Source organism: Macrotis lagotis, chromosome 8, assembly GCF_037893015.1.
Source record: "Macrotis lagotis isolate mMagLag1 chromosome 8, bilby.v1.9.chrom.fasta, whole genome shotgun sequence".
In the NCBI taxonomy this organism is placed as follows: Eukaryota; Metazoa; Chordata; class Mammalia; order Peramelemorphia; family Peramelidae; genus Macrotis; species Macrotis lagotis.
In genome coordinates this window covers 187732008-187755052 of record NC_133665.1, presented here as the reverse complement: position 1 = coordinate 187755052, position 23045 = coordinate 187732008, and the positions used below count along the sequence as shown (strand labels likewise).

At 44.4% G+C, this 23045-nt stretch overlaps 1 protein-coding gene across 3 annotated transcripts in view; it reads right to left on the bottom strand.

Annotated features, from left to right (window-relative positions):
• Positions 1–803: 803 nt before the first annotated feature.
• The window catches only part of DCP1A (decapping mRNA 1A), a 40450-nt gene continuing 18208 nt past the window's right edge, over positions 804–23045 (bottom strand). For all 3 annotated transcript variants that reach the window (XM_074199189.1, XM_074199188.1, XM_074199187.1), the window contains 6 exons: positions 20881–20947; positions 18673–18811; positions 11463–11585; positions 6032–6703; positions 2318–2536; positions 804–1434 (listed from right to left, as the gene is read on the bottom strand). In XM_074199189.1, the coding sequence (XP_074055290.1) occupies positions 1354–1434; positions 2318–2536; positions 6032–6703; positions 11463–11585; positions 18673–18811; positions 20881–20947 (1301 nt within the window). In that variant the 3' untranslated portion in view covers positions 804–1353. The remainder of the gene's footprint in view (positions 1435–2317; positions 2537–6031; positions 6704–11462; positions 11586–18672; positions 18812–20880; positions 20948–23045) is intronic.

The following is a 23045-nucleotide window of genomic DNA, read 5'->3' as shown; positions in this document are numbered from 1 at the left end:
ATCTGTCTTGCAGAAACCATGACCCTTTGATTCAAAAGGCTATTGTAAAAATCACTATTGCTGAAATAAAATGGGAATCTACATTAAAATATCACATGCCCTAGGGGAATAGACACAAACCACAGGAAGGGGTCACGGCAGTATACAAGGTGCCTTGACACGCCATCGTCACACCTGGGTTGGAGGGCAGCTGTGGGGACATCGAGTCCACAGGCTGCACTCGGACCTTCATTCCTTCTCTTAGAGATGAAGCAATGGGCATATCCCTGTCCCCTTGCCTGCATAGCTTCATTCCTATTATTCAAACAGGTGAGGAACAGTCAGACCCCAGGGGTCAAGTTGTGCATTGGTCCAATGGTTGGTTTTTTTCTCCCCTATAGTTAAGAAGAAGGATCTAAACTGTTTTGAACTCATGCTTAGATAGAAAAGGACAATGGGATTATACTTAGTAGTAGTTTTCATGTATAAAAAGAAACTTGGTATCTCCTTTAAAACCACCTGGCAGTTAAAAATATGCTTTTAAGCCTAAAAGGATTTTGGCTTTACCAATTGGCCAATGAAGTAAAAGTGGAACCTAAGTAAAATATGAAAAATAAAAGGTAATTCTCACACCAGCAGTCGGACTTACACGATCTGGTCAGTATTACAAAAACAATTAAAAACCAGTAACTTCTTACCATGGAATTTTAGGACCTTAAGGTCCAATGACATCGTTCTTATCAAATAACCTTGCAACTGAGCAAGTCCTAATCTTCAGCTCAGGTGGGACCTAAAAAAAATGGAAACTATTCTGCATTACAAAATGTCCATCTGATCCGCACTTTACTGGTAGGGGGTTAGAGGCGGCTCCCTTTTGGAAGCAAATGATCTTTGCAAGTAAAACACTGGATGAGGACCCAGGATGAGCTGCCCCTCACCGAGGGAGCCAGGACATCTTCTGAACATCTCCACCCTGCTCTTCCACATGTGCTGGATGCTGATGAAAAGGCCCCGACAATTTTCCATAAAGGGTCTTTGTTTTTCCCACTGAAATAAAGGGTTGCTGGTGATGCGTCACAGTGAAATCTCCATCATTTCTGAGAACAAAACCTTACATTCTTTAAACACAAGTCAGTCTCTCTCTGTCTCTCTCTGTCTCTCTCTGTCTCTCTCTCTCTCTCTCAGAGGCTCAATTCCAGGACTTTCCAGACTAAGCATGGTTTCTTTCACAAGGAAGGCTCTTACTCCGTTTTGTTAATGAGGCGTATTTGTTTCTGGCCGACACCCGCCCACCCATTCACCTGTGCAGCCACACACACACACACACACACACACACTCACTCACTCGGCTGCCCATGGCTGCAGCTCAGGTCACTAGAGCTGCAGGTTATTTATGTTCTTGGTCAGGACTTGCAAATAGACCTCGTGGAGTGTACTGAGAAAGCTGGCATCATTCTGTGGGGAGAGAGAAAGATGGCTCTGAGAAGCGGCCATGCAGCCCAACCTACCTTGGACCCGATTGGGGCCCCTTGACAAGCCTCTCAGCCCAGGTGGTAACACCCTGGAGGGGCAGCTCAGCCCGCTGGGAGTGAACGGGGGTCGGGCCCTAGCCCTGCTGGGGACACCTGCTTGTGGGCTGTCCTGGACAAGGTCGGGAAGGCCACGCTCCAGACCCTGGGTGCCAGAGAGAAGCCACCCTTGTGCTCTTTCCAAGCAGTAGGAAGTGTGGCAGTTGACTACTGAGTTGTCTCTCACCCCCTGCTCAACCTAAAGCTGGGGAAGGTGAGGAAGCACACACCATCTAACTCTGGGCCTCAGCTGCAGCCTGGCTTTCATGACACCCCAGGCCTATTTCTAGGTAGACTGAGGTTCTTGGGCACCAACAGCATAAGCATCCTATTAACCACCGGCCGTGCCTGGAAACCTCAGGGCGCAAGTCCTCCACTCCCTCCCGTCAGTGGCCACCTCCTGGGGCTGGATGCCAGACATCACGCCTGCAGCCTGAGGCCCAACCACGCTCAGCTCTGGCTTCAGGGTGGCAAAATGCCTGTGGAATGGGGTGGTCAAAGATGGGGGGTTCTGTCTGTGTCCAGTGAGGCAGCACCCATCCACAAGGACTGAAGCCTAAGAGGAGCCTGGACACAGAGAGACAGATTCTAATAAGCTGGAATTAGCTCTGGGCAAGCTCTGACACATTTTCTTCATCTGTGAAATGGGGGTGATAACAGACCTCCCCAGGAAGGGTTAAAGCAAATGGATCAAAAACTTTGTGGGGGAAAAAGAGAGCACCAGTTGGCTAGTTCTGGCCTCCCTAAGAGGCTCCAAAAGGCCCAGTTACCTTGATGAGATGTATTAATGTGTCCTGGAGCTGAGACCGGCTGAGGACCAAGGGAGGTTTGGTGGAATTTTCAGAGGCACCGCCCGGGCGAGGAGGGGAGCTAGCCACCTTCTTCTCCAGCTCCGGGGGTTTGGTCACCGACTGCTGGAAAACACTGGGTGACAAAAGGATGGAGGAAGATGCTGACGTGGCTGACGTGATGAACTTGGGAGAGGAGACCTGGGGGGAGGAGGAGGAAGAGAAGGAGGAAGAGGGAGTCAATGCAAATTTTAACAAATATCAGTTCTAAGACCAGGAAGCCCTTTAGGAGAAAATAGAAAAATAGAGATTTGGAGAAGTTTGAAAAAATTCTTTTCAGTTTATTAAATTGACTGTCATAAGGATGGAAAAAGTATTATTATCCCTGGAATGATCTTGGAGTTGTAAGTTATTGTGATTCAATCATTACAAACTCAAAATCAGCTACAAAATATAAGGAAGGAAGCTAAGACGCCTGACCCTACCAGAAAGTAATCAAAACGATAGCTTTTCATAGAGTGCCAAGTACTTAAAATGCATCCTCTCTCATATCTTCTTCATTACAACCCTCCCTGGGGAGGTCTGATATCACCCCCATTTCACAGATGAAGAAAATGAGGCAGAGCTTGCCCAGAGCTAGTCAAGATCTGGGGGCACACCTGAACTCAGGCCCACCTGACTAGGCCCATTTCAAAAAAATTCAGATAATGATAAATACCAGCCTAGACTTGGTGCCACAGTCCAGAGATGCTTCAAACTGAACAGACCCTTCTTAATGGCCTTCTCTGAGCAGGCTTCATGGACACAGGCCTCCCCTCAGCCCAGGGGATATGCCTGATGACCAATTCAGCAGTATAAGAATATAAAGGGGGAGGCCAAGTGCTCTCAAGAAACATGAGGAGGGGTATTGACTTCAGCCAAGGGGATCGTAGTGCCTAACCAAGCACAGAAGGAAGAGAAGGATTCAAAGAAGCACTTATGAAATGCCTCCTGTTGCAGGCAGGGGATACAAGGCCCAAGCAGGAGCTACCCTTCTACATTCAGAAATAAGCCAAAACACCTGAGGCTGCAGCTCTCAAAGTGAAGCAGAGTCTGTACTGCAAGGGGTAGGCTCTGGAGCTGACCAGGCAGGGGAGTGACAGGTGTTTGGAGCTGCTGTGATACACTGTGGGAGGGGGAGGCGGAGGTTGACAGGTGAAGGAGAGGGAGGAGGCTGGCAGAGAAAGGAAGATGAGATCTTTGGGGATGAGGAGTTTGAGACATCTTGAGTCCATTCAGTTGGACAGGCATGACTGAACAGCAAGCCAGGGGCAGCTGGAGGAGCATCTAGCCAACAAGAACCCTGTGTTCTGATATCACACAGCCCAGTGGGCCAGGTCATTTCCATGTCCCCCTGCTATCCGTCTATCTGGTGTGTTGGGGGTGACTGTCGATCCCTCTTGCCTTTCTGCTGCCTATCAAGCATCAAGACTGGAAAACAAAGAAGGGAAGGGAAGAAAAGGAGAGGCCAGAGGTGCTCAATGAGCCAGGATACAATGCTTACATTGGGATCCTAAAAACCAAAATGTTAGCCCCAAAGGTCTCCTTTAGTAGTTGTCACCCACAACTCCAAGATGGATGGAGAAAGACTATCAATATTCTCCAGCCAAGGCTAATTCTGCAGGCCCAGGTTTATGTACAGAAATCATGGAGGGAACTATACTGCCTTTAAGGCAGTGGTGGGACCTGGTAGGCTGGCTGTCATTCCTGGGACCAAACCTCGCATGGTCATCATGATGGGCCTGAAGAAAACCCTTGGGCAGACAGCTACTTCAGGGCCCTGATGTTACTCCACAGCTAGACTTTTAAACAGCAATCAAAGCGGGAACTGAGGTAGCTAGACTCCCTGAAGGAATGGGGTGAGCTGGCAGGGTAGGGACTTATGGAATTCCAAAGATATGGAAGGAAATTGGTCACCCCTCCCCAGAATGTCTCACAAAAGAGAGACCCATGGAAAAGTTTAGTTGCAAATTTCTTGCAATACTCCTTGAACGATGCCATTCACAAGGGTCCAGGAACCTGATGAAAACTTTGCCGCTAAGCTGTGCTGGCAAGTTTTTATAAACCAAAAGACAACCACAATCAGATTCTTTTCCAAAGAGCCAAAGACATGGCTGAGGGGAGAGCTAAGAGCCCCCTCCCTCCCCAAATTCAGAAGCTCTATGACTACAAGCCAGCAGAAGGGGAAGGAAGCTCTCAGACAAGAGCAGATGAGCAAGGCCAACCCACTGACACCAGGCTACACAAGGCAGGAGAGACTCCTGTCCACTGGCAGACCCCTGGTGGGGACAGCCACCCTCCTTTCCAGGAGCAACGATCCTGGGCCATGTTCCCCTGACCTCACCATCTCCTCCAGTTCTAAAAACATTCTGTCACCAGAAATGAAGCAGAGTCCGGGAGCACCAGGAGCGGGGGCTCCACAAGGGTGGTTCACCCATCTCCCTTTATCAGCAGCTTCTTATACCCTCTTTCTTCCTCAATTGTAGCCTCAAAGATGAAACTGAAGTCACTCATTAACACATCAGGACTGATCAGCAACTGGAAAGGACCCCAAACTGCAAGGTGGGGCTCTCTGGGTTACCATAGACAATGGGTCAGGATACTACCAGCTGCCCCACAAGGTGTTATCTCATTACAAGCCTGAGCCTTGTCTCAGTCCTCAGTCTTACCAGCTCTCACCACTGACCCCACTCATCTCAGGCAACCTCCCACTCCCCTCATCTCTTCAGTGTCCTGTCTTATCCAGGGGTCTAGTACTGCCCCATCCTTACCCTGACTTACACATCTGGAGGGTCTTCCTCTCTCTGGGCTTCTTGTCTAAGCCCACCCTTCCCACAGCCACTCTGGGTTCCATCCCTACTCCTCGTGAAGCCCTCCCTCCACAAAGTCTAAAACGTCTGAGTATCAAAGCTCCAGATTTTGGGTGCTTGTCCTTCTTGGTCTCTTGGCAGCCGAAAGCATTGGCCTCCTTTAACTCTTCTGACAATGTTTTCTCCCTTACTCCTCTTCCTACTTTTACAACTGTCCCTTGTGTCTCCTCTCCCTCCCTTCTCCTGACTCTGTGGCCAGCTCCAACCTTCCCAGGGCTCCAGGACATACTTTCAACACTAATCGTTCCCTCCAACTCAATGCTCCATCAACACCACAAACCCCAAAGCTGACTGCATCTTCTCTGCATAACCACTGTCTTTTCCATCTGACTAATCACCACTGATCCAGACTGATCTAAGGGTCCTCCCCATCAGGTACTTTACAGACAAAACTTCCTTTGGGCTCCTCAAGCACCCTGGAAGGCAGGGGAGTCAAAGGCCAGGTGACTTGCTTAGGGTGACAGAGCAGTGTGGTCACTGGCCCACCTCTGGCTGCAGCAGCCCCTACCTCTGTGGCATGATTACCAATAAATATGCGCAGTCCTGCAATGTCATCAATATGACCGGCTGGACCTCAGTTTTCCCTTCTGGCTAGCCTCCATGCCCATGTTCTCTTCTTGCTGGGTCACTAGAGCCTAGCTAGAGTGGCCTATTCCATGGAACAGCCCCAGCTGACCCCTCCCATGATGCAGGAACTTTCACTACTGAGCTTCAGAGGAAGACAGAGAAACAAACGGGGGTTTGCCCCAGATCTCATCTCTAAGGGTAAATTTGAGCCGACTCCTACCTTCAGAGGAGACCTCCCAGCAACACCAAGTGTGGCCGTGGCCCCTCTTCGTCTGGTGTGGGGCTCTCTAAAGCTCTCAGGGGTCGCAAGCTGGCTCGCCGATGAGGCAAAATGAGGTGCGATGGGGTTCTTGCTGAGGGCTGATGGCTGTGGGGTCAGCTGGAGTTTGTGCAAAAGACTGGCACCAGTGGCGCTTCCTGGGGCTGTCCCACTCAGTGGGGCCACGAACTGGCTCTGGGAGACAATCAGATTCCGAGCCTTGGGCCTCAGCTCAGGGGTGGGCTGGGTGAGAAGAGGAGACCGCTGCTGGGTAGGCTTTTTCATGGCTGGGGACCCGGCGGCCTCAGCGACCGGAGTTGCCTTCACCACGGGGCTCCTGGGGACCGCACAGCTTGCGGAGCCCTTGCTGTCAGGTGGGGCGATAGGGACGGGTGTCTCCTGCTGCCCCACGCTAGGACTACTGGGTTGAACGATGGGATTCTCTGGCTGATGCATTCCTCTTGATGACTCAAAAGGAAATGGCGTGAACAAGTCATACTCTTTGGGGGAGGCATCAGCCGGCACCTTCTCAACTTCTTCTGAACTGGGATAGAGAACCGTTGGCTGTTCCTTTGGCAATGAGGTTCCGAACAACTCTTCCACCGTGAGGTGCTTGTGTCCCGAGGGAGTGGGCTGCAAAACAACAACAGCATCAAGGGTCAGGGCAAGAGAGCTGCCATGCTCATCCATCAACCGCCCTGACACTAGACTTGGGAAAGCACCCAGGGGCTTCAGAGACTCCTCAGGGACATACAGGAGTCTGGCAGGGAGGGAGAGGAGAAGCTGCGAGTTCAAACATGACCTCTGACATCTAGCAGCTGAGTGGTCTGGGTCCTGAGCCTCGGTTTCCCTATTGGTCAACAGGTTTAACAATGACACAGGCAACCCATGTTACAAGAAATGCAAATAACCTTGAAAAACTGAAGTGCTTTGGGACAGCTAGGTGGTGCAGTGGATAGAGCACCAGCCCTGGAGTCAGGAGGACCTGAGTTCAAATCCAGCCTCAGACACTTAATGCTTACCTAGCTGTGTGGCCTTGGGCAAGCCACTTAACCTCACTGCCCTGCAAAACCCCAAAAACCAAAAACAAAAGACTTAAGTGTTTTACAAATACCAGTGGTTGCTCTAGCAACCACCGAACTTCAACACTTTTTCTCGGACCTAGCAGAAATTCCTTTTAGTAAATAAATCTCAATGGAAAAACCCTGCTCTGGATCCCAGGTCTCCATTGTTCATTATTAAAAAGATCTGCACTTGGGCAGACCAGCTAAACAACAAGACCTGAGCTCAAATCTAATTCAAGGGACAAAGAGTCAAATAATAATGAAGAAACAAACCCCAGCTTTACCTTTTATCGACCACTTGATTCAGAAGGTTCAATGGATTTGCTCAAAAGAAGCCTTACTTTTTTTTTTTAAAGGTTTTTGCAAGGCAATGGGGTTAAGTGGCTTGCCCAAGGCCACACAGCTAGGTGTCTGAGGCAACATTTGAACTCAGGTCCTCCTGACTCCAGGGTCAGTGCTCTATTCAACTGTACCTCCTAGCTGCCCCAGAAGCCTACTTTGGATAAAATGTTAATGCTAAAAATGAAAAGTAGACATTGATGGACTTGAAGACAGGCAGCCCCCAAGTTTCAATGGACTGTGTTCCAAAAGTTCACTTCAAATGTTTTTAGAGAACAATATCTTCTAAGCTTTCCCAGGTTTCTTGACACTGAAAAGGAGCTCTGCTTACAGAAGGGGTCACACTGAGTCAGAGCTCCCATCCAGGGCTCTTCCCATTGTACTCAATTATTTCTCATTGTCAAACCCCTAGGTTCAAAGATCTAAAACTGGAACGAATCCTAGACACCACCACCCAGGCCAGTCTCTCATTTTACCAAACAAGGAAATGGGGGCTCAGAGAGTGCCTTGCCCAAGGTCACTTGGCGGGCAAGCTGCCCAACCCCAGGCCTTCACAATCACCACTAAGCTACCACTCACCTACTCTACTGGAACAGCCTCCTAATCAGGTGCATCCAGTCCCTCAGCTGCAGAGTCATCCTAAGGCTTAACAATGGTACTAGCGTGTCTCCCCCCAACTGTGCTCTAGTCTATGATATCATGACACCTGCTCCCTCTGGCCTGCAGGATAAACTACAAGATTGTCAGCTTAGTCTCCACAGCTCCACTTTCTTCTCAGACTAAGTCCCCTCTCTCAGTGGCTTCACACCCTCCTGTGAGATGCTGCTAGGGCTCAGAACTTCATCTCCCCACAGCCTCTGCCCTCTCCCAACTTGGAGGGCACAGCTCCTCTGGAGGAAGTCATGCTGGCTGCTGCCTCCTCTTACAATCTGGCCTCTGCTCAGAGGTTAATGCATTTGCTCTCCATCCCCTAATATAATGAGAGCTTCTTCCCTTGACACAGTCCTTTCCACCACAGAGCCATGCACTGGGAAGTGATGAGGTGCTGTCAGGAAATACCAAAGTATTACTTTCCTTGGGCCAACTCAGCTGAAGATGGTCTAATTTTGGCTAATTAAAAGCTGCCTCAGGTGGTTGAACCATCTGACTGACTCATTGCAGGCCCTGCCAAGGGGGGTGCATGCAGATCTTACCCTCTTCAGCTGGTCTGTTCAGCCCCTTTCTTTGAAGAGAACTTCAAACCCTAAGATTTCTGTACCCACTTCTCTTCACTCTCAATCCAAACAGGCACCAGCTAACAGGAACAAGGCAGACTCTTGGCTGACTCCTGCCTAGACAGAAAGTCTCTGCCCAGAGACAGCTGTGGCCCAGGGCCCTGGCCCAGCCAATGAAAAACCACACAGGCTTCTCAGCATCAGCTGGGCCTCCAGTGACTCTCAGGACTGCAACTCATGAAACAGACAAAGACCCTCAACCTTCCCCCCAATTACTAAATGTATGAAAGACTATAACCTGCACCACTGGAATTAGGGGTCTCTGAAAGCACTGAGGAGGTACGTGAAGGTCACTGCAAGGAGGAGCCAGAGGTGCTGTCAAAAGTGAATGTAGAAACTAGGAAACAGCTTCACATGGAAAGATGCTAATTATTTGGACCAGGGCTGTCCAAAATGCAGCCCCCTGTGAGTTTAATAAATGCTTTAGCAAAGGAAACCCAGAGCTGTCACCAAATAGCAAATCAAAATATATTATAATATCTATCTAAAGTTGGACAGCCCTGATTTAGACCAATCATTAAAGAAAATAAGAAAGTCACACTAGACCACTGCTTCTTTCTTATCTGAATGAACCCCATGGCTGCATGAAGGATTTGGTCTATTACTATTCAATGATCATATCCATATTCTAAAAGTACCATCTTGACACAAAGCAAGTCACATTCTCCTTCTCCTCCTCCCCACCACCACCCTTTTTTGTCTTTTTTTTAATGAAAGAATACTTTTCCAATCGCCCAGTAGATCAGGACAATCATTCCAGAGGGTGGACATTCAAAGGCTAACTTGGGAAATTTGTCAGAAGTTCTCAGACCATTACCATTTTCCCCACTAGATGGCATGGTCACCTGATCTTACAGCACAGCACCGTTTTCAAGTTTCATCTTCACTAAAGAAATACTTTAGAAATGAACAGTTTTCAAATGAAAAAAATTAAAGCTATATAGTTATATGAAAAATTGCCCCAAATCATTACTGATTAGAGAAATGCAAATTAAAACAAGTCTGAGGTATCACCTCACACCTATTAAATTGGCTAAGATGACAAAAAAGAAAAATAATCAATATTGGAGAGGTTATGGGAGGATTGGGACATTAATGCACTGGTGGTGAAGTCATAAATGGATCCCAACTTTCTGGAAATCAATATGGAACTCTGCCCAAAGAGCAATAAAACTGTTCATACCCTTTGCCCCAGCAATTCCAAAACTAGGCCTATACCCAGGAGAAATCATAAAAAAGGGGGAAAGTCCCACATGTTCCAAAATATTCCTAGCAGCTTTTTGTAGTGGTAAAGAATTGGAAAATGAGGGGATGCCCATTAACTGAGGAATGGCTAAACAAATTTTGGTATGTGAATGTTATGGAGTATTATTGTTCTATTAGAAACCATAAATAGTTGGACTGTAGAGAAGCATGGAAGGAATTATAGGATCTGATGCTGAGTGAAGGGAGTGGTACCAAGAAAACAATGTACATGTTAACAACATTGTGAGGTGATCAACTCTGATGGATGCAGCTCCTCTCAGAAGTTCAGAGAGCTCGGATGATCCTGTTAAGACTGGCCAGGCTCAACGCTATCCCCCCCAATCCAGAGGAAGAGGAAGAAAAACAAAACAAAACCAAAAAAACCCTTCAGAATCTGAATGAACATCACATTCACTTTTTAATAATTTCTCTTCTGTATTTCTTTCCTAGCTCATGGTTTTCTTCCCTTTCTCTTAATCCTAATTTCTCAATCTAGAAGTGACTAATCTATAAACATGTTAAACACAATGAGTATGTATAATATTCACTGCTGAGGGGGTGGGTGGGAAGGGAGGATGGAAGGAAATTACGTAACTTAAAAAAATATGCATATGCATATGTATGAATGTTGAAAACCTTTTGTAACACATAACTGGAAAAATAAAATATCAATTGGGAAAAAATACACTTTGAGTTCCCTGGGGGTTCTTAAAGTTCAGAAATCGAGTGATGCACAGAGCTTCCGATAGTCAGCAAACATCTGTCTACCGTTTAGACTCTGCAATGTGGAATTATTTCACTGGTGTGGGGAATTCCTAGGGGAGGGAGTGTCTCTACAAGGCAAACTGACAATGTACTATCTCCAGATCATTGAGCCAGAATGGGTCAGGAGGTGACTAGAACTCATCTTGGCTTTGAGGCTGTCTTCTTTATCCACAACAATATGCTGTCTCTTACCAATTCTGTGAGAGGTACATGGCAGTGCCAAGTAACCCCTTCTGAGACAGAAGCCCTGAGTTCCAATCTTCCCTCTGACACCTACTGAGGTCATGAAATCTCTTGGGATCAAGTTAAAGAGGTGTCAACCTGCACTGTCAGGAGTTTCCTCACCCAGGAGGTCCCCACACTAATGAAAACTTAGGCACTGTCCTATCCCTTGCTTCTTGGTTTTTGCAGTAGAGCATTTATTTCTGGGACCTTCCAACCGATTGCCCCTGCGCAGATCTAAGACTTACAGAGAACAGCCCAGACCTGTCAGAATCTGGGGTGAGGCAACAGGGGTTAAGTGACTTGTCTCAGGTCACAGAGTTAAGAAGTATTTCAAGCTGGATTTGAACACAACCCCCCTGATTCCAGGGCTGGTGCTTTATCCACTGCAGTACCACCAAGGTGCCCCTAGAATCTGATTCGTGAACAACATTCTTTATTCTATCTTTTTTGGGCACAAATCCTAATTTAAAGCAGACACACCTTCTCTTGTGTTTGCAATCCCGGCGATGTCTCCTCTGATGTCTCCTCAGCACTGCCGGGGTTTGTGAGGCGAGAACTTGGTTGCAATCCAGGGCTTGAGATGGTTGAGTCTGTAATTTGATTCTTTAAAAAAAGAAAAATAATTCTATAAGTATGTTGACCCAGTCTTTCACAGGAGCTGCTATTTTTAAAAAAGAAAATATAAAAATTCACATTTCCTTTATGAGCTAAAATAGGACTTTGTAAAAACTTTTGTGAGATGTTTTAGGAAACAAAATGTTAGCAATAATTTACTCTTATTCCTTTATTCTTTATGAATAGTAATGGAAAAACCAAAAAGCCAGTGATTACACATCAAGTAATGTAGCTTGATAAAAAGTTTTACAGAAATCACTAGTACATTCCCACTTGTTAAGAGTCAATTTATGTAGGATTTTAAAAATATCTATTAAAGACAAGATTTTTTTTCTAATTAAGGATTTTATTTATTTTGAGTTTTACAATTTTTCCCCAATCTTACTTCCCTACCCCCATAGAAAGCAATTTGTCAGTCTTTCCATTATTTCCATGTTTTGTACAATGATCCAAATTGAGTGTGATGAGAGAGAAATCATATCCTTAAGAAACAAAGTATAAGAGATAAGAAGATCAGACAGTAAGATATCAATTTTTTTAAATGTAAATTAAAGGGAATAGTCCTTGAACTTTGTTCAAACTCCACAGTTCTTTATCTGGATACAGATGGTATTCTCCATTGCGGACAGCCCCAAATTGTCATTGCACAACCATTAAGGTTGATCATCACCCCTATGTTGCTGTTAGGATGTACAGTGTTCTTCTGGTCCTGCTCATCTCACTCAGCATCAGTTCATGCAAATCCTTCCAGGCTTCCCTGAATTCCCATCCCTTCTGGTTTCTAATAGAACAATAGTGTTCCATGACATGAATATACCATAGTTTGCTAAGCCATTCCCCAATTGAAGGACATTTACTTGATTTCCAATTCTTTGCCACCACAAACAGGGCTGCTATGAATATTTTTGTACAAGTGATGTTTTTACCCTTTTTCATATAGACCCAGTAGTGGTATTGTTGGATCAAAGGGCATGCACATTTTTGTTGTTCTTTGGGTATAGTTCCAAATTTTTCTCCAGAAAGGTTGGATGAGTTCACAGCTCCGCCAACAGTGTAATAGTGTCCCAGATTTCCCACAACCCTTCCAACAATAGTCATTATCTCTTCTGGTCACATTGGCCAGTCTGAGGTGTGAGGTGGCACCCCAGAGAAGCTTTAATTTGCATTTCTCCAATAATTAATGATCTAGAGCAATTTTTCATATGGCTATGGATTGCTTTGATCTCCTCATCTGTAAATTGCCTTTGCATATCCTTTGACCATTTAAAGACAAGATTCAAAAAAAATATTTTATTTTCCCCAGTTACATGTAAAGATAATTTTAAATATTAATTTAAAAAAATGTTCAAGTTCCAAATTTTCTCCCTCCCTTCCTCACTGTCCCCCTCCCCAAGAGAGTAGTCTGACAGTCTCTCTAAAGAACTTTATTTTTAAAGTACAACAACTGGAAATGGATGAAACATGATTAACAAGGAACCTGAATCTTAGTTTCAGCTTTCGGGGTCTACTGTTGAGACACATGCCCCCAAATAGAAACAATTCTGAAAAGATCTCTATTGGGAAAATATCAGAGACCCTTTGAAAAAGGGACTACTCTAATACTTGAAGGATGCTAAGAGTTCATCAACGACAGCATTATCATGACCAACAGAGAACCCAAGCCCATTCTTGCATGGGACCCAAAAGCTGTGTTCCTTGGATCTCCAAACTTGGGGAGGCTGGGTGTGGGTTGAGGGATACCACATCAAAGGGCTTATACTTAAAGTCTCTTCAGTTTGGAAGGATCTTCCAAAGCTTATGCTCTTTGTTGGTACAACCCTTTAAAACTGAAGATAGTTTCTAGATTACAATGATAATTCTGAGGAAAAAATCCAAAGCAAGTACAGCTGAGAAAGATGCCATCCCTCTTCTTGTTCTTGTACAACGATATCATCAATTACTATGAAGTTCACAATGACAGGCGATCACGGAAAAGTTAGTAAAGGCAAAAATGTTTTCTGTAAATATAATTTAAAATGGGGATGACTACAGGATGTTTACCCTCATCTGAATTACAGTCCCTGAGGAGAACACCATCAAAAAGCATCCTGATTGGGGCGGCTAGGTGGCGCAGTGGATAAAGCACCAGCCCTGGAGTCAGGAGTACCTGGGTTCAAATTCGGTTTCAGGCACTTAATAATTACCTAACTGTGTGGCCTTGGGCAAGCCACTTAACCCCATTTGCCTTGCAAAAAATCCAAAAAAAAAAAAGCATCCTGTTCATTTCAATAAATGCATGGCCAATGGAAACCTTGCAAAGACTAACAGACTGCCTTCTGTGGGGGGGTGGGGGGAGGGAAGTAAGATTAAGGAAAAAATTATAAAAATCAAAATAAATAAATAAAATATTTAAAAATAAAAAAATAATAAAAATGCATGGTAATACTTAAGGACCTTCACTGTCATAAATCTCCTTTAGGCCCTAGAATCAGGTACCACAGGGGAAGAAACTGCTCAGAGACTCACCCCAATCCCAGTGGTGCCTTGGGTCTAGGGCTAATCCCATGTCTAGGGAGGAATGACAAGGTGAGGCAACTACAAAGAGTTGTGCTGATGGCTATTTTCCTCTGTATGCTAAAGGTCATATATCTGGGGGATAAGACAAGCTAGAAACTAAAATAAAAGGTAGTTATTTTTTTAGAGGGCACATCCAATTCATTTAAAGTGTGAAGGCTTATTGATTTCCTCATACAGACCTGACATACTGAGAGAATCCTAGATTCAGTCACATCATTATGGCTTTTATAAAGCTTATTCTCTCTCCAAGTCAACTCATTGACCATCTCCTTTGGGCAGGAGAGGAGCCTCCACAATGTCATGGGGAGAGAAGGGTTTTTCTCTCAAATGCAAAAATGCAAATTCAGGTGGCACCACCAAGGCTACAGGAATACTCTGACAAGGATAACTCTCCTTCAAGGAGGCAATGTTTATTCTACTGTTAAATAGAAGAAGTGGTTGCAAAAAGTAGGAGTACAACAGTTTTGAGGGAGGGAAGAGAAGAGACAAGCAAGTCAGTTTTTTAAAATATTTTATTTTTTCTCCCAATTACATGTATAATTTTCAACATTTGCCCCCAAATTCTGAGCTCCAAATTCTATCCCTTCTTACCTTTCTTCCTCCCTGAGATGAAAGCAATCGAATAATAGACCACACATGTGAAACTTAACACAAACATAAACAGTTGTAATCAAGAACTCCAATTGTCCCATGGAATGGTACAGGGGTAGAGGTAGGCTCCTCCACATGGTTCATTTTATGGAAGCAGGGGACTGGGGTGGAGAATTGTCCAAGGGCTCTCTTATTATTAATTTTGTACAAGACTCAAACAACAATAAAAAAGAAAATGAAAAATAATATAGTTTCGTTGGTATCCTGACCACATTAGTTCCTGCTCTAGAGGCAGATAAGTAGGTTTCATCATGAATCCTTTGGGATTGTCTTGGATCACTGTATGCTGAGAATAGCAAAGTCATTCACAGTTCACTGTGTACAATGTTCTCCTGGTTCTGCTCATTCACTTTGCATCATTTCATGTTAAGTCTTCCTAGGTGTTTCTGAAATCATCCTGTTGTCATTTCTTATAGTGATATATAATTACATAGTGATATATAATTACCTAGCCTGTGATATACAATATTCCATCACAATTATATATCACAGGCTTTTTTAGCTATTCCCCAACTAATGGACATTCTCTTCATTTCAAATTATTAGCCACTACAAAAAGAGCTGCTATTAACAATTTTTGGATTACGACATTATTATATCAGATTCAATCAATCCTCCAAGAGTTTGTTTTACTATAATCCTTGGAAACCTTTCATGCAGACCACATTTTGGATGTAATTTTCCTTAGGATATATAGTTCTCAAAATTTTTGAGAAATTTTCTTTTCAGAATTATAATCCCCAGAAGGTAAAGGCATATGATTTTCTTGTTGGCCCAAGATTTTCTTTACAGACACATAATTCAGTTGTTGTTCCTCCTTCATACTTTTTCATGGCATCACGATGTTGAGGTTGAGAAAACTCGTATTCAACTGTGGCTGATCAGTCCTGTACAAACTCGGAAGGCTCTACCACAAGTTGGGCACAAATAATGTCCATTTGGTATGGAGATGTCCGTAAATCTGAGCTACTGCAACTCTGCTTTGAGGTGCCTTCTTTGATGAGAGCATGCCATGCTAGGCAGTCCTGGGCCAGGGTCTTCCATATCTTACAACTGATTCCAAAGTTCTACAGAGAGACCTTGGAGTGTCTTTGCATCACTTCTGGGTTCTCCATAAAGCAGTCTTGTGGCCAGCCCATCAGAGTTGGGCTCTCCACGGCAGAATTTGAATGGTTCACACTGCATCTTGAAAAAGGACCCAGTGACTGGCCTCATTTTGCCACAGATGACCAAATGCTAAATGCAGCCTCTGAGGCTGAGATGGAACACAGTATGTGTGGATCAATTCTTTGTTATGTGGGTTACCCCTTTTTTTTTTTAGGTTTTTGCAAGGCAAATGGGGTTAAGTGGTTTGCCCAAGGCCACACAGCTAGGTAATTATCAAATGTCTCAGACCAGATTTGAACCCAGGTACTCCTGATTCCAGGGCCAGTGCTTTATCCACTGTGCCACCTAGCTGCCCCTATGTGGGTTACCTTTGAGCAACACCAAGCCAACACTTATCCTTCAGCCAGCATCCTTCACCATCATCCATAGGGGAAAAATCAGTTCCAGCAAATGTAGAAGTACTGATGCTGTGGATCATATGGCCACTTATCTTGGCAGGGTACTCTCCAGAGAGGTCCCACCATAGCTGCTGAAGCAGACACGCATTGCCAGAACAGCTCAGTGTTTGGGAGGCTCCAAAGGAAGGTGGAAAGAGAAGAGGTATTAGACTGACTACCAGACTGAAGGTCTACAGAGCTGTTGTGCTGGCCTCATTGCTGGACACCTGTGAAACCTCTTCAGTCTGCCAGTGCCATGTCAGGAAACAGAATCGCTTCATTTGAACCATCTTAAGAATATTCTGAAAATCATCTGAGAGGTTAAAACAAAGGCCTTTCTTTCCTGCTGCTTGCTTATCAAATTCTATGATCTAGATACCAAGGCCAGGTCCAAGGGTCAGTGTTAGCTCTTGCCAGAGCATCCACATGGTATTATTCATGTTGGGCTGAGTTCAAGCTAGAAGAAGCAGTGACAGTGAAGCACAAGTACTTTCAGGTCTTACCAAATAAATAAAGCCTTGAATGGACCTCATGATGACCTGGATGCCTGAGGTTCATGTTCATCTCCTGGAGGTTATCATCACTGAATCATCCAGAGACGAAGAATTTTTTGGCTGTAGGAACTCATGGAAGGGCTGCAGACTAACCTGCTTGGTTAAGAGGCTGCTGAGCCTCTGAAGAAATCACACAATTTTCACAATATTTCTGATCTGGTGGATCAATGTTATTGCTGTCAGAGAGGGAAATGGAAAAGGAATCCAAGCAGATAACCTTTAGCAAAATTTGAATGGGAAGTGGAAGCTATTATCTCAGGGTTAAGATTCCCCCTGGAGATTGAGTGGAGAGAATCTCACAGTATCTGTAGATGAACACAGGCCTGTGCAGAACTACTGAGGGACGGGGTCTCAGGCTTGATCTGTAGCACACTCAAGGCTTCTGGGCACAATGTTTCTACTCTATTATTTTTAGGTTGTGCCCCAATAAAATGTATGTCTCAAATTAGGAAAACTTTTGTCTTAACAAAAGTTCTTAATCCTTTTCAACATGCAAAAAACTCAGGACACAATGTATTAAGGGGACAAAGAAAGAATGCTACATTCCACTCCAGAAATGAGTCTGGGTTGAATTCCATCATACTCTACTAGAAGCTGTAAAGTCTTTAATTGTTATCAAGGCAGATGCAAACCAGTGCGCACTTCCCCAAAGACAGTTGGTAAGAGACAAACAAATAATCCACTAGTGAAGGGCTCTCCCAGGCCCTGGGACTAGTCTCAACATAGGAGAACAAGGGGGAGAGTGTGAAGAGGTTCACAGTTGCATGATCTTCAGACAGGCAGTGATCCAGTGGTTAGAGCTACATGGGGCCAGGAAGACAAGAATTCGAATTCAGCCTTAGACCTGTCACCAGTCATGTCACCTGTCTCAGGACTTCTACATGGATAAAACTGGGTTAAAAAGAACTCTGACCTCACAGGACTGTTGTGAAGATCTCACGATCCAACATGTGAAGTGCTCTTCCAAGGTCCAAGGGCTGTGGAGACCCTAGCACCAAGCTCTTGAGTGTTCAGGGAGCCAATTTCCTCCCATGCATTGCATTCGTGGGGCAAGAACCAGAAAAGACAATCATCACTCAGAAAAATTCAAAGAGGTTAAGTGCAGTCTTCCCATTGTTGTCACCTACTCATCTGCCAGTGCAAAGCTATATGGGACTGAAAAAGGAGGTGCATTTCTAGCTTTTAAAATAATTAACAGAAGTTTTTTTTTTGTTTTTGTTTTTTAGGTTTTTGCTAGGCAATGGGGTTAAAGTGGCTTGCCCAAGGCCACACAGCTAGGTAATTATTAAGTGTCTGAAGCTAGATTTGAACTCAGGTCCTGACTCCAGGCCGGTACTCTACCTACTGCACCACCTAGCCTCTCCCATAACATTAGTTTTAAAATGTTCTTTGAATAAATAATTTTTAACTCTTTAAGCTAATAGCATTTGTGATGAGTAATGGTAGAATCTAATTAGTTTTTCTTGTTTTTGGATGGCTCTTAAAATCCAAAAGATAAAAATTACCTGAGTCTAACACACACACACACACACACACACACACACAACCCCCACAAAACTTTCTTACTGGCACAAAAGAATAGTTTAGTATTTGATATAACACTAGTTATGGGGGGGGAGGAATTCATTTGAGAAAAAGAATGCTTTATTTTCAGTTTCAGAGAAACACTTTTTTTGGCTAATAAAAAGCCAAGCGGCTCCTTGCCTCTTGCCACCCTTCTCCTCTCTTTCCCAGCTTATCCTGTCCAGCCCAGCCCAGCCCAGCACTTACTCTTTCATACTCATCCTTGGCTTTACTTAGCATCTCCAGGATGTCAATGGGTCTTTTCTCATGGTGTCCATTGGCTCGGCTGGGACTCTGCCGGTCACTAGCAGCCTGCTGGCACCTTTGAGTTTCCTGTTCCACCACTCTAAAAATAAGAATTTCAAAAGTCTTTGTCAGCTATATAATCGGCCCTAAGAACATCTTGGAGACACAAACCTTAGAAAGAGACAAATCTAACTAGTCAAGACTTAAGCCAATATGATTTCACGTTTGATAAGCTATAAACACAGAATGGACACATGCCCTAAATTTGGGAACAGTGAGCTTCTCTCTGCCTTGGTTGGTCTTCCCAAATTTTCAAAGGAAGACTTTATTGAAACACCTCAAGTTTCCTGGCTTCACTAAATGCTAACCAACCTTTAGCCCATTTTCACTTCTCTAAAGCTTTCCAAAGGAACAAGGACCATCTTCACTCTGCCTGGTTGGCATTTTTGTTTCTCTTGGTAACAATAATGATAATAACAGTTAACATTATCAGGTAAGTGCTTTATATCGATCTCATCTGATCCTCACTACCTGGTGAGGCCAACAGTGAACTGCTCAAGGGTCCTCTGGCTAGGAAGTACCCGAGGCCAGGCCAAAAGCTCCCTCTGCAGACTGGTGGCCAACAGTTGCCTCTCCTGTCAAGCCAGGTCTGCTCAGTTCTCCCTATAGTCCTGGGACTTGCCTTCAGAGGAGAGTGGAGAATGTTGTCATTGGGTGTTGGCACTGCCAGGGACGTTGGTTAACAACCACTTCTGCAAATCTCTGTGGCAGACAGATGCACTGGTTGCCAGCCCATCTCACACAAAGGGAATGCCTGGCACTGACACAGATCTCTTCAGTCTTGGATACCATTAGGAACATCCCTGGCCTTCTTCAAGGACTCATTGTGGTGAGTCCAGGACAATCATTCAGTGCAGTTTAAGATTAAAGGCAAAGGACTTCCAAGCTATTGGGGTGGGAGGTGGGGACTGGGGGGGGGGGAAGCCCCCTCACTGAAGGGTCCCTCTAGTGTACTAGGCTTTTTGTATGCAAATTTTCATCTGGTTCTCTTATGCTGAACCCTCACTCTCCTAGAAAATGTCACTTTTTAAATGCAAATACCTTTGGGAAGGTGATGATTACTAAATCATTCCTGTATTCTGTGAAGTCATTTAGAACTGGGGGAGGGGTATGGGGGGGGGAGCCTCAGAAGGAAGCCACAGCTGGGCAGGAAGCAAGAGCCCCAGAGGAGATGGGGAGGTGGAGAAACAGGTCTGACAGTCAGGCCTGTTCCCAGGAAATGAGCAAACTCCTCTCCTTCAGCTCCTGCAACTCAGGACTCAGATTTGTTTTAGCTACAAGGCAAGAGAGAAAAAGCTGCAAATCTGGAGTCAGGAGATTTGAGTGGGAATCCAGCCTCCAGCAATGACTATGGGATTCCTGAACGATTCACTTACGGGGATTTTTAATAAGGGTCTTATGCATGTAGTATTGTCTACACAGGCTGGGGGTGAGAACAAAAACAGATCAGCTAAGTAAAAAGTGTCAGCCAGTGGCATAATTACCATGGGTTCCAATATATTCCTTCCTGAGCTGCCCTAGGAAGTCAATTGTCATTTTAAAAAGAGTTTCTAGGGCAGGGGATCTTAACATGGAGTGCACAGATTTGGTTTTCTTTTTTTTTGCTATTTTTTAATAAAATATCTGGTAACTATACTTCAATATTTTGTACATTTAAAAACACTGCCAAAAGAAGAGTTCCCACAGCACCTCCTCTCTGCACCCAAGAGTCCACAAGACAAAAAACATGATGAGCCTATTCTAGGGAAAACCCATTGCAAGCTCAAGACACCAACTTTGAAATGAACCTGCTCCCTAAGCAGGTTAAATTGAGATTGTGGGTAAAGAAAGACATGGACCAAAGAGCCTCCTAGAGAGAAAGGGATAGTCAGGAAAGCATTCCTTTCTTTTCTTTTTTTCTTTTGCAAGGCAATTGGGGGGGGGGGGGGTTAAGTGGCTTGCCCAAGACCACACAGCTAGGTAATTATTAAGTGTGAGGTTGGATTTGAACTCAGGTCCTCCTGGCTCCAGGGCTTGTGCTCTATCCACTGCTCCACCTGGTTGCCCCCCAAAGCATTCCTTTCTTATAGATCAGTCAAGATAACTATGGAGTTAAGAGTGGATACTTACTTGGCCATGAGTTTGGCTATGCGGTGACAGTCATTCTTGTCATAAAACCAAATACTGTAAATTGATACTTGAAAAAGAAAGAAAAAATTAAAGTCAGAGGAAAAGAACTTCACAGGTTCAGGAGTCAATGGACAGATCAAAGTAACCCATGACCATAATAAAGTAACCCGACTATCAGACCCCCCCCCCCCCCCCCCCCGTGGGTTATTGTAGACAATCCATCAGAATCAAGACGGGCAGTGTTCTCAGGAAATGCCATTAAGTGATAAGCCCTAGTAATTGATAAGTTTTCAACAACCAATTGGGTAGAAGAGCATTGGGACCCCTGAAAACTGTTTCCAACATAGAGTAGGGTCATTTCCAATAAACCAAAGCTCAGAAGAGAGACAGTCTTTGTTCCTAGAATCAGACATGTTCTGCTAAAGGATTTCCCATCAACTTTATGGTTAAAAATAAGTCGTTACATTTATTACCGTGTGGTAAAAATCACTCGGGTTACTTGAAAGATCATAGAAGTGATTCTAGCAATGCAATGATTCCTGGGTAAAAACTTCACCCAAGGTTTTCTCCCACCCCATTTCTTGCAGACTCAAGGGCCCAGGTGGGAGCCCCTACAAACTCTGCAGAACTGAGAGGTAGTTACGGAGGAACCAAGGGAATAGCATTTCAATATGGGGGTTAAAGACTTTCCCTTTATCTGACCCCATTGGTACTGGCACCTTGGGAAGGTGGGCCCTTCTCAGGCCTCCTGAGTCTAGCCCTGGGGAGGTTCAAAGAATGCTTAAAGTTCACTTTTTATAGAAAGAGCAGTGGCAGTGTTCCAGGGAGGTATTTTTGTCTTTCCAAATGCAACTTTGCTCATTATAGTTTGGTTTTGTGAGTTTCAACTGATGTTTTAACTTTTGTACCTAAAATTTCAGGTAAAATATTTAAGAAAGCATAAAAATTGGGAATAAATTTAATTGAACTCTAACAAAAATTTGCTAGGTATAGAACACACTGAGAATGTGGGATTTCTTGATATAGGAAACTTTGAGGTGAGAGAACTTCCTCGAGGAAAGGTGAGCACCTTCTGAGAAGTTAGGTGACTTGCCCAGGGTTATACAGTTGGATTTGAACCCAAGTTATCTTGGCTATAAGGCCAGACCTCCATCCACAAACCAGTGGAGCATAGAAAGTGCAACAGAGAATTCTTGAAATGGCCTATGCAGAAAACATACTCCCTGCCTTGGTCATCCCAGAACTACAGTCTTAGACTGTGGGCCCATAGGTAGGAGGGACTATTTTAATGGCACCATATTTGTCCTGGGAAAGACCTTATTAGTTGATGAGTCATTGCTTATGTTCACTGTAATCTTCTGAAAAGGGATTTGGGGAAAAATATTTCAAACAAGCAAACAAAATCCACAGTTCTACTAAACTCCCCACATTACTGGTGAATATTGATTCATTAATTTCATTACTCCATTCAAAATTCAGTTGATGCTACAAAGAACAAATCTGAATGGAAGCAGCCTTAGTTTCCTCAAGTATTTTATATATTTGGAACAATATAATTTCCAATGAAAGACGTTTTAGATACAAAATTTGTCAGGATGAACAGGTGGACACATAGATTTTGTGACAGAATAATTAAATGTTTTCAGAGGACACTTCAAAATGAACTTAAAAAAAAAAGAATGAACAATTGATCATCAAAATAATTCAATCACAGTCAATGACCCCAATAACCCAGTTATGGCCCCTTGTCTTCATTTTTGCCAGGATACTCACCATAAAGGCAGTGTGTCTACCGTTATCACAAGACCCTTTCCCACCAGCCTGACGCCCCTAAAAAGCTTTCTCAGAAGCTTGTTTGCTAAGAAGGGAAGATAAGCAAACTGAAATGAGAGCTTAATGGGGAAAATGATAAGAGTCACACTCAATTCTGCCAAAAAGAGCTCTGCAGAGGTTCAACTACGCTTGCCCAAATCAGAGCTATCTGCCAACATGTCCAAAGTCTCCCTTCCTACAGCTGGCAACAAGTCAGAGGGCGATCCCAGTGAGTCGATCAATGTCACACATGAGAAAAGGCAGACAAGCGAAGTGATAACTGAGCCCCGCAAAGGCCAGGGAATCCTTGCCAGCTTGGTGGGATATGGAGGCACCCCACTCCACCAACCAGG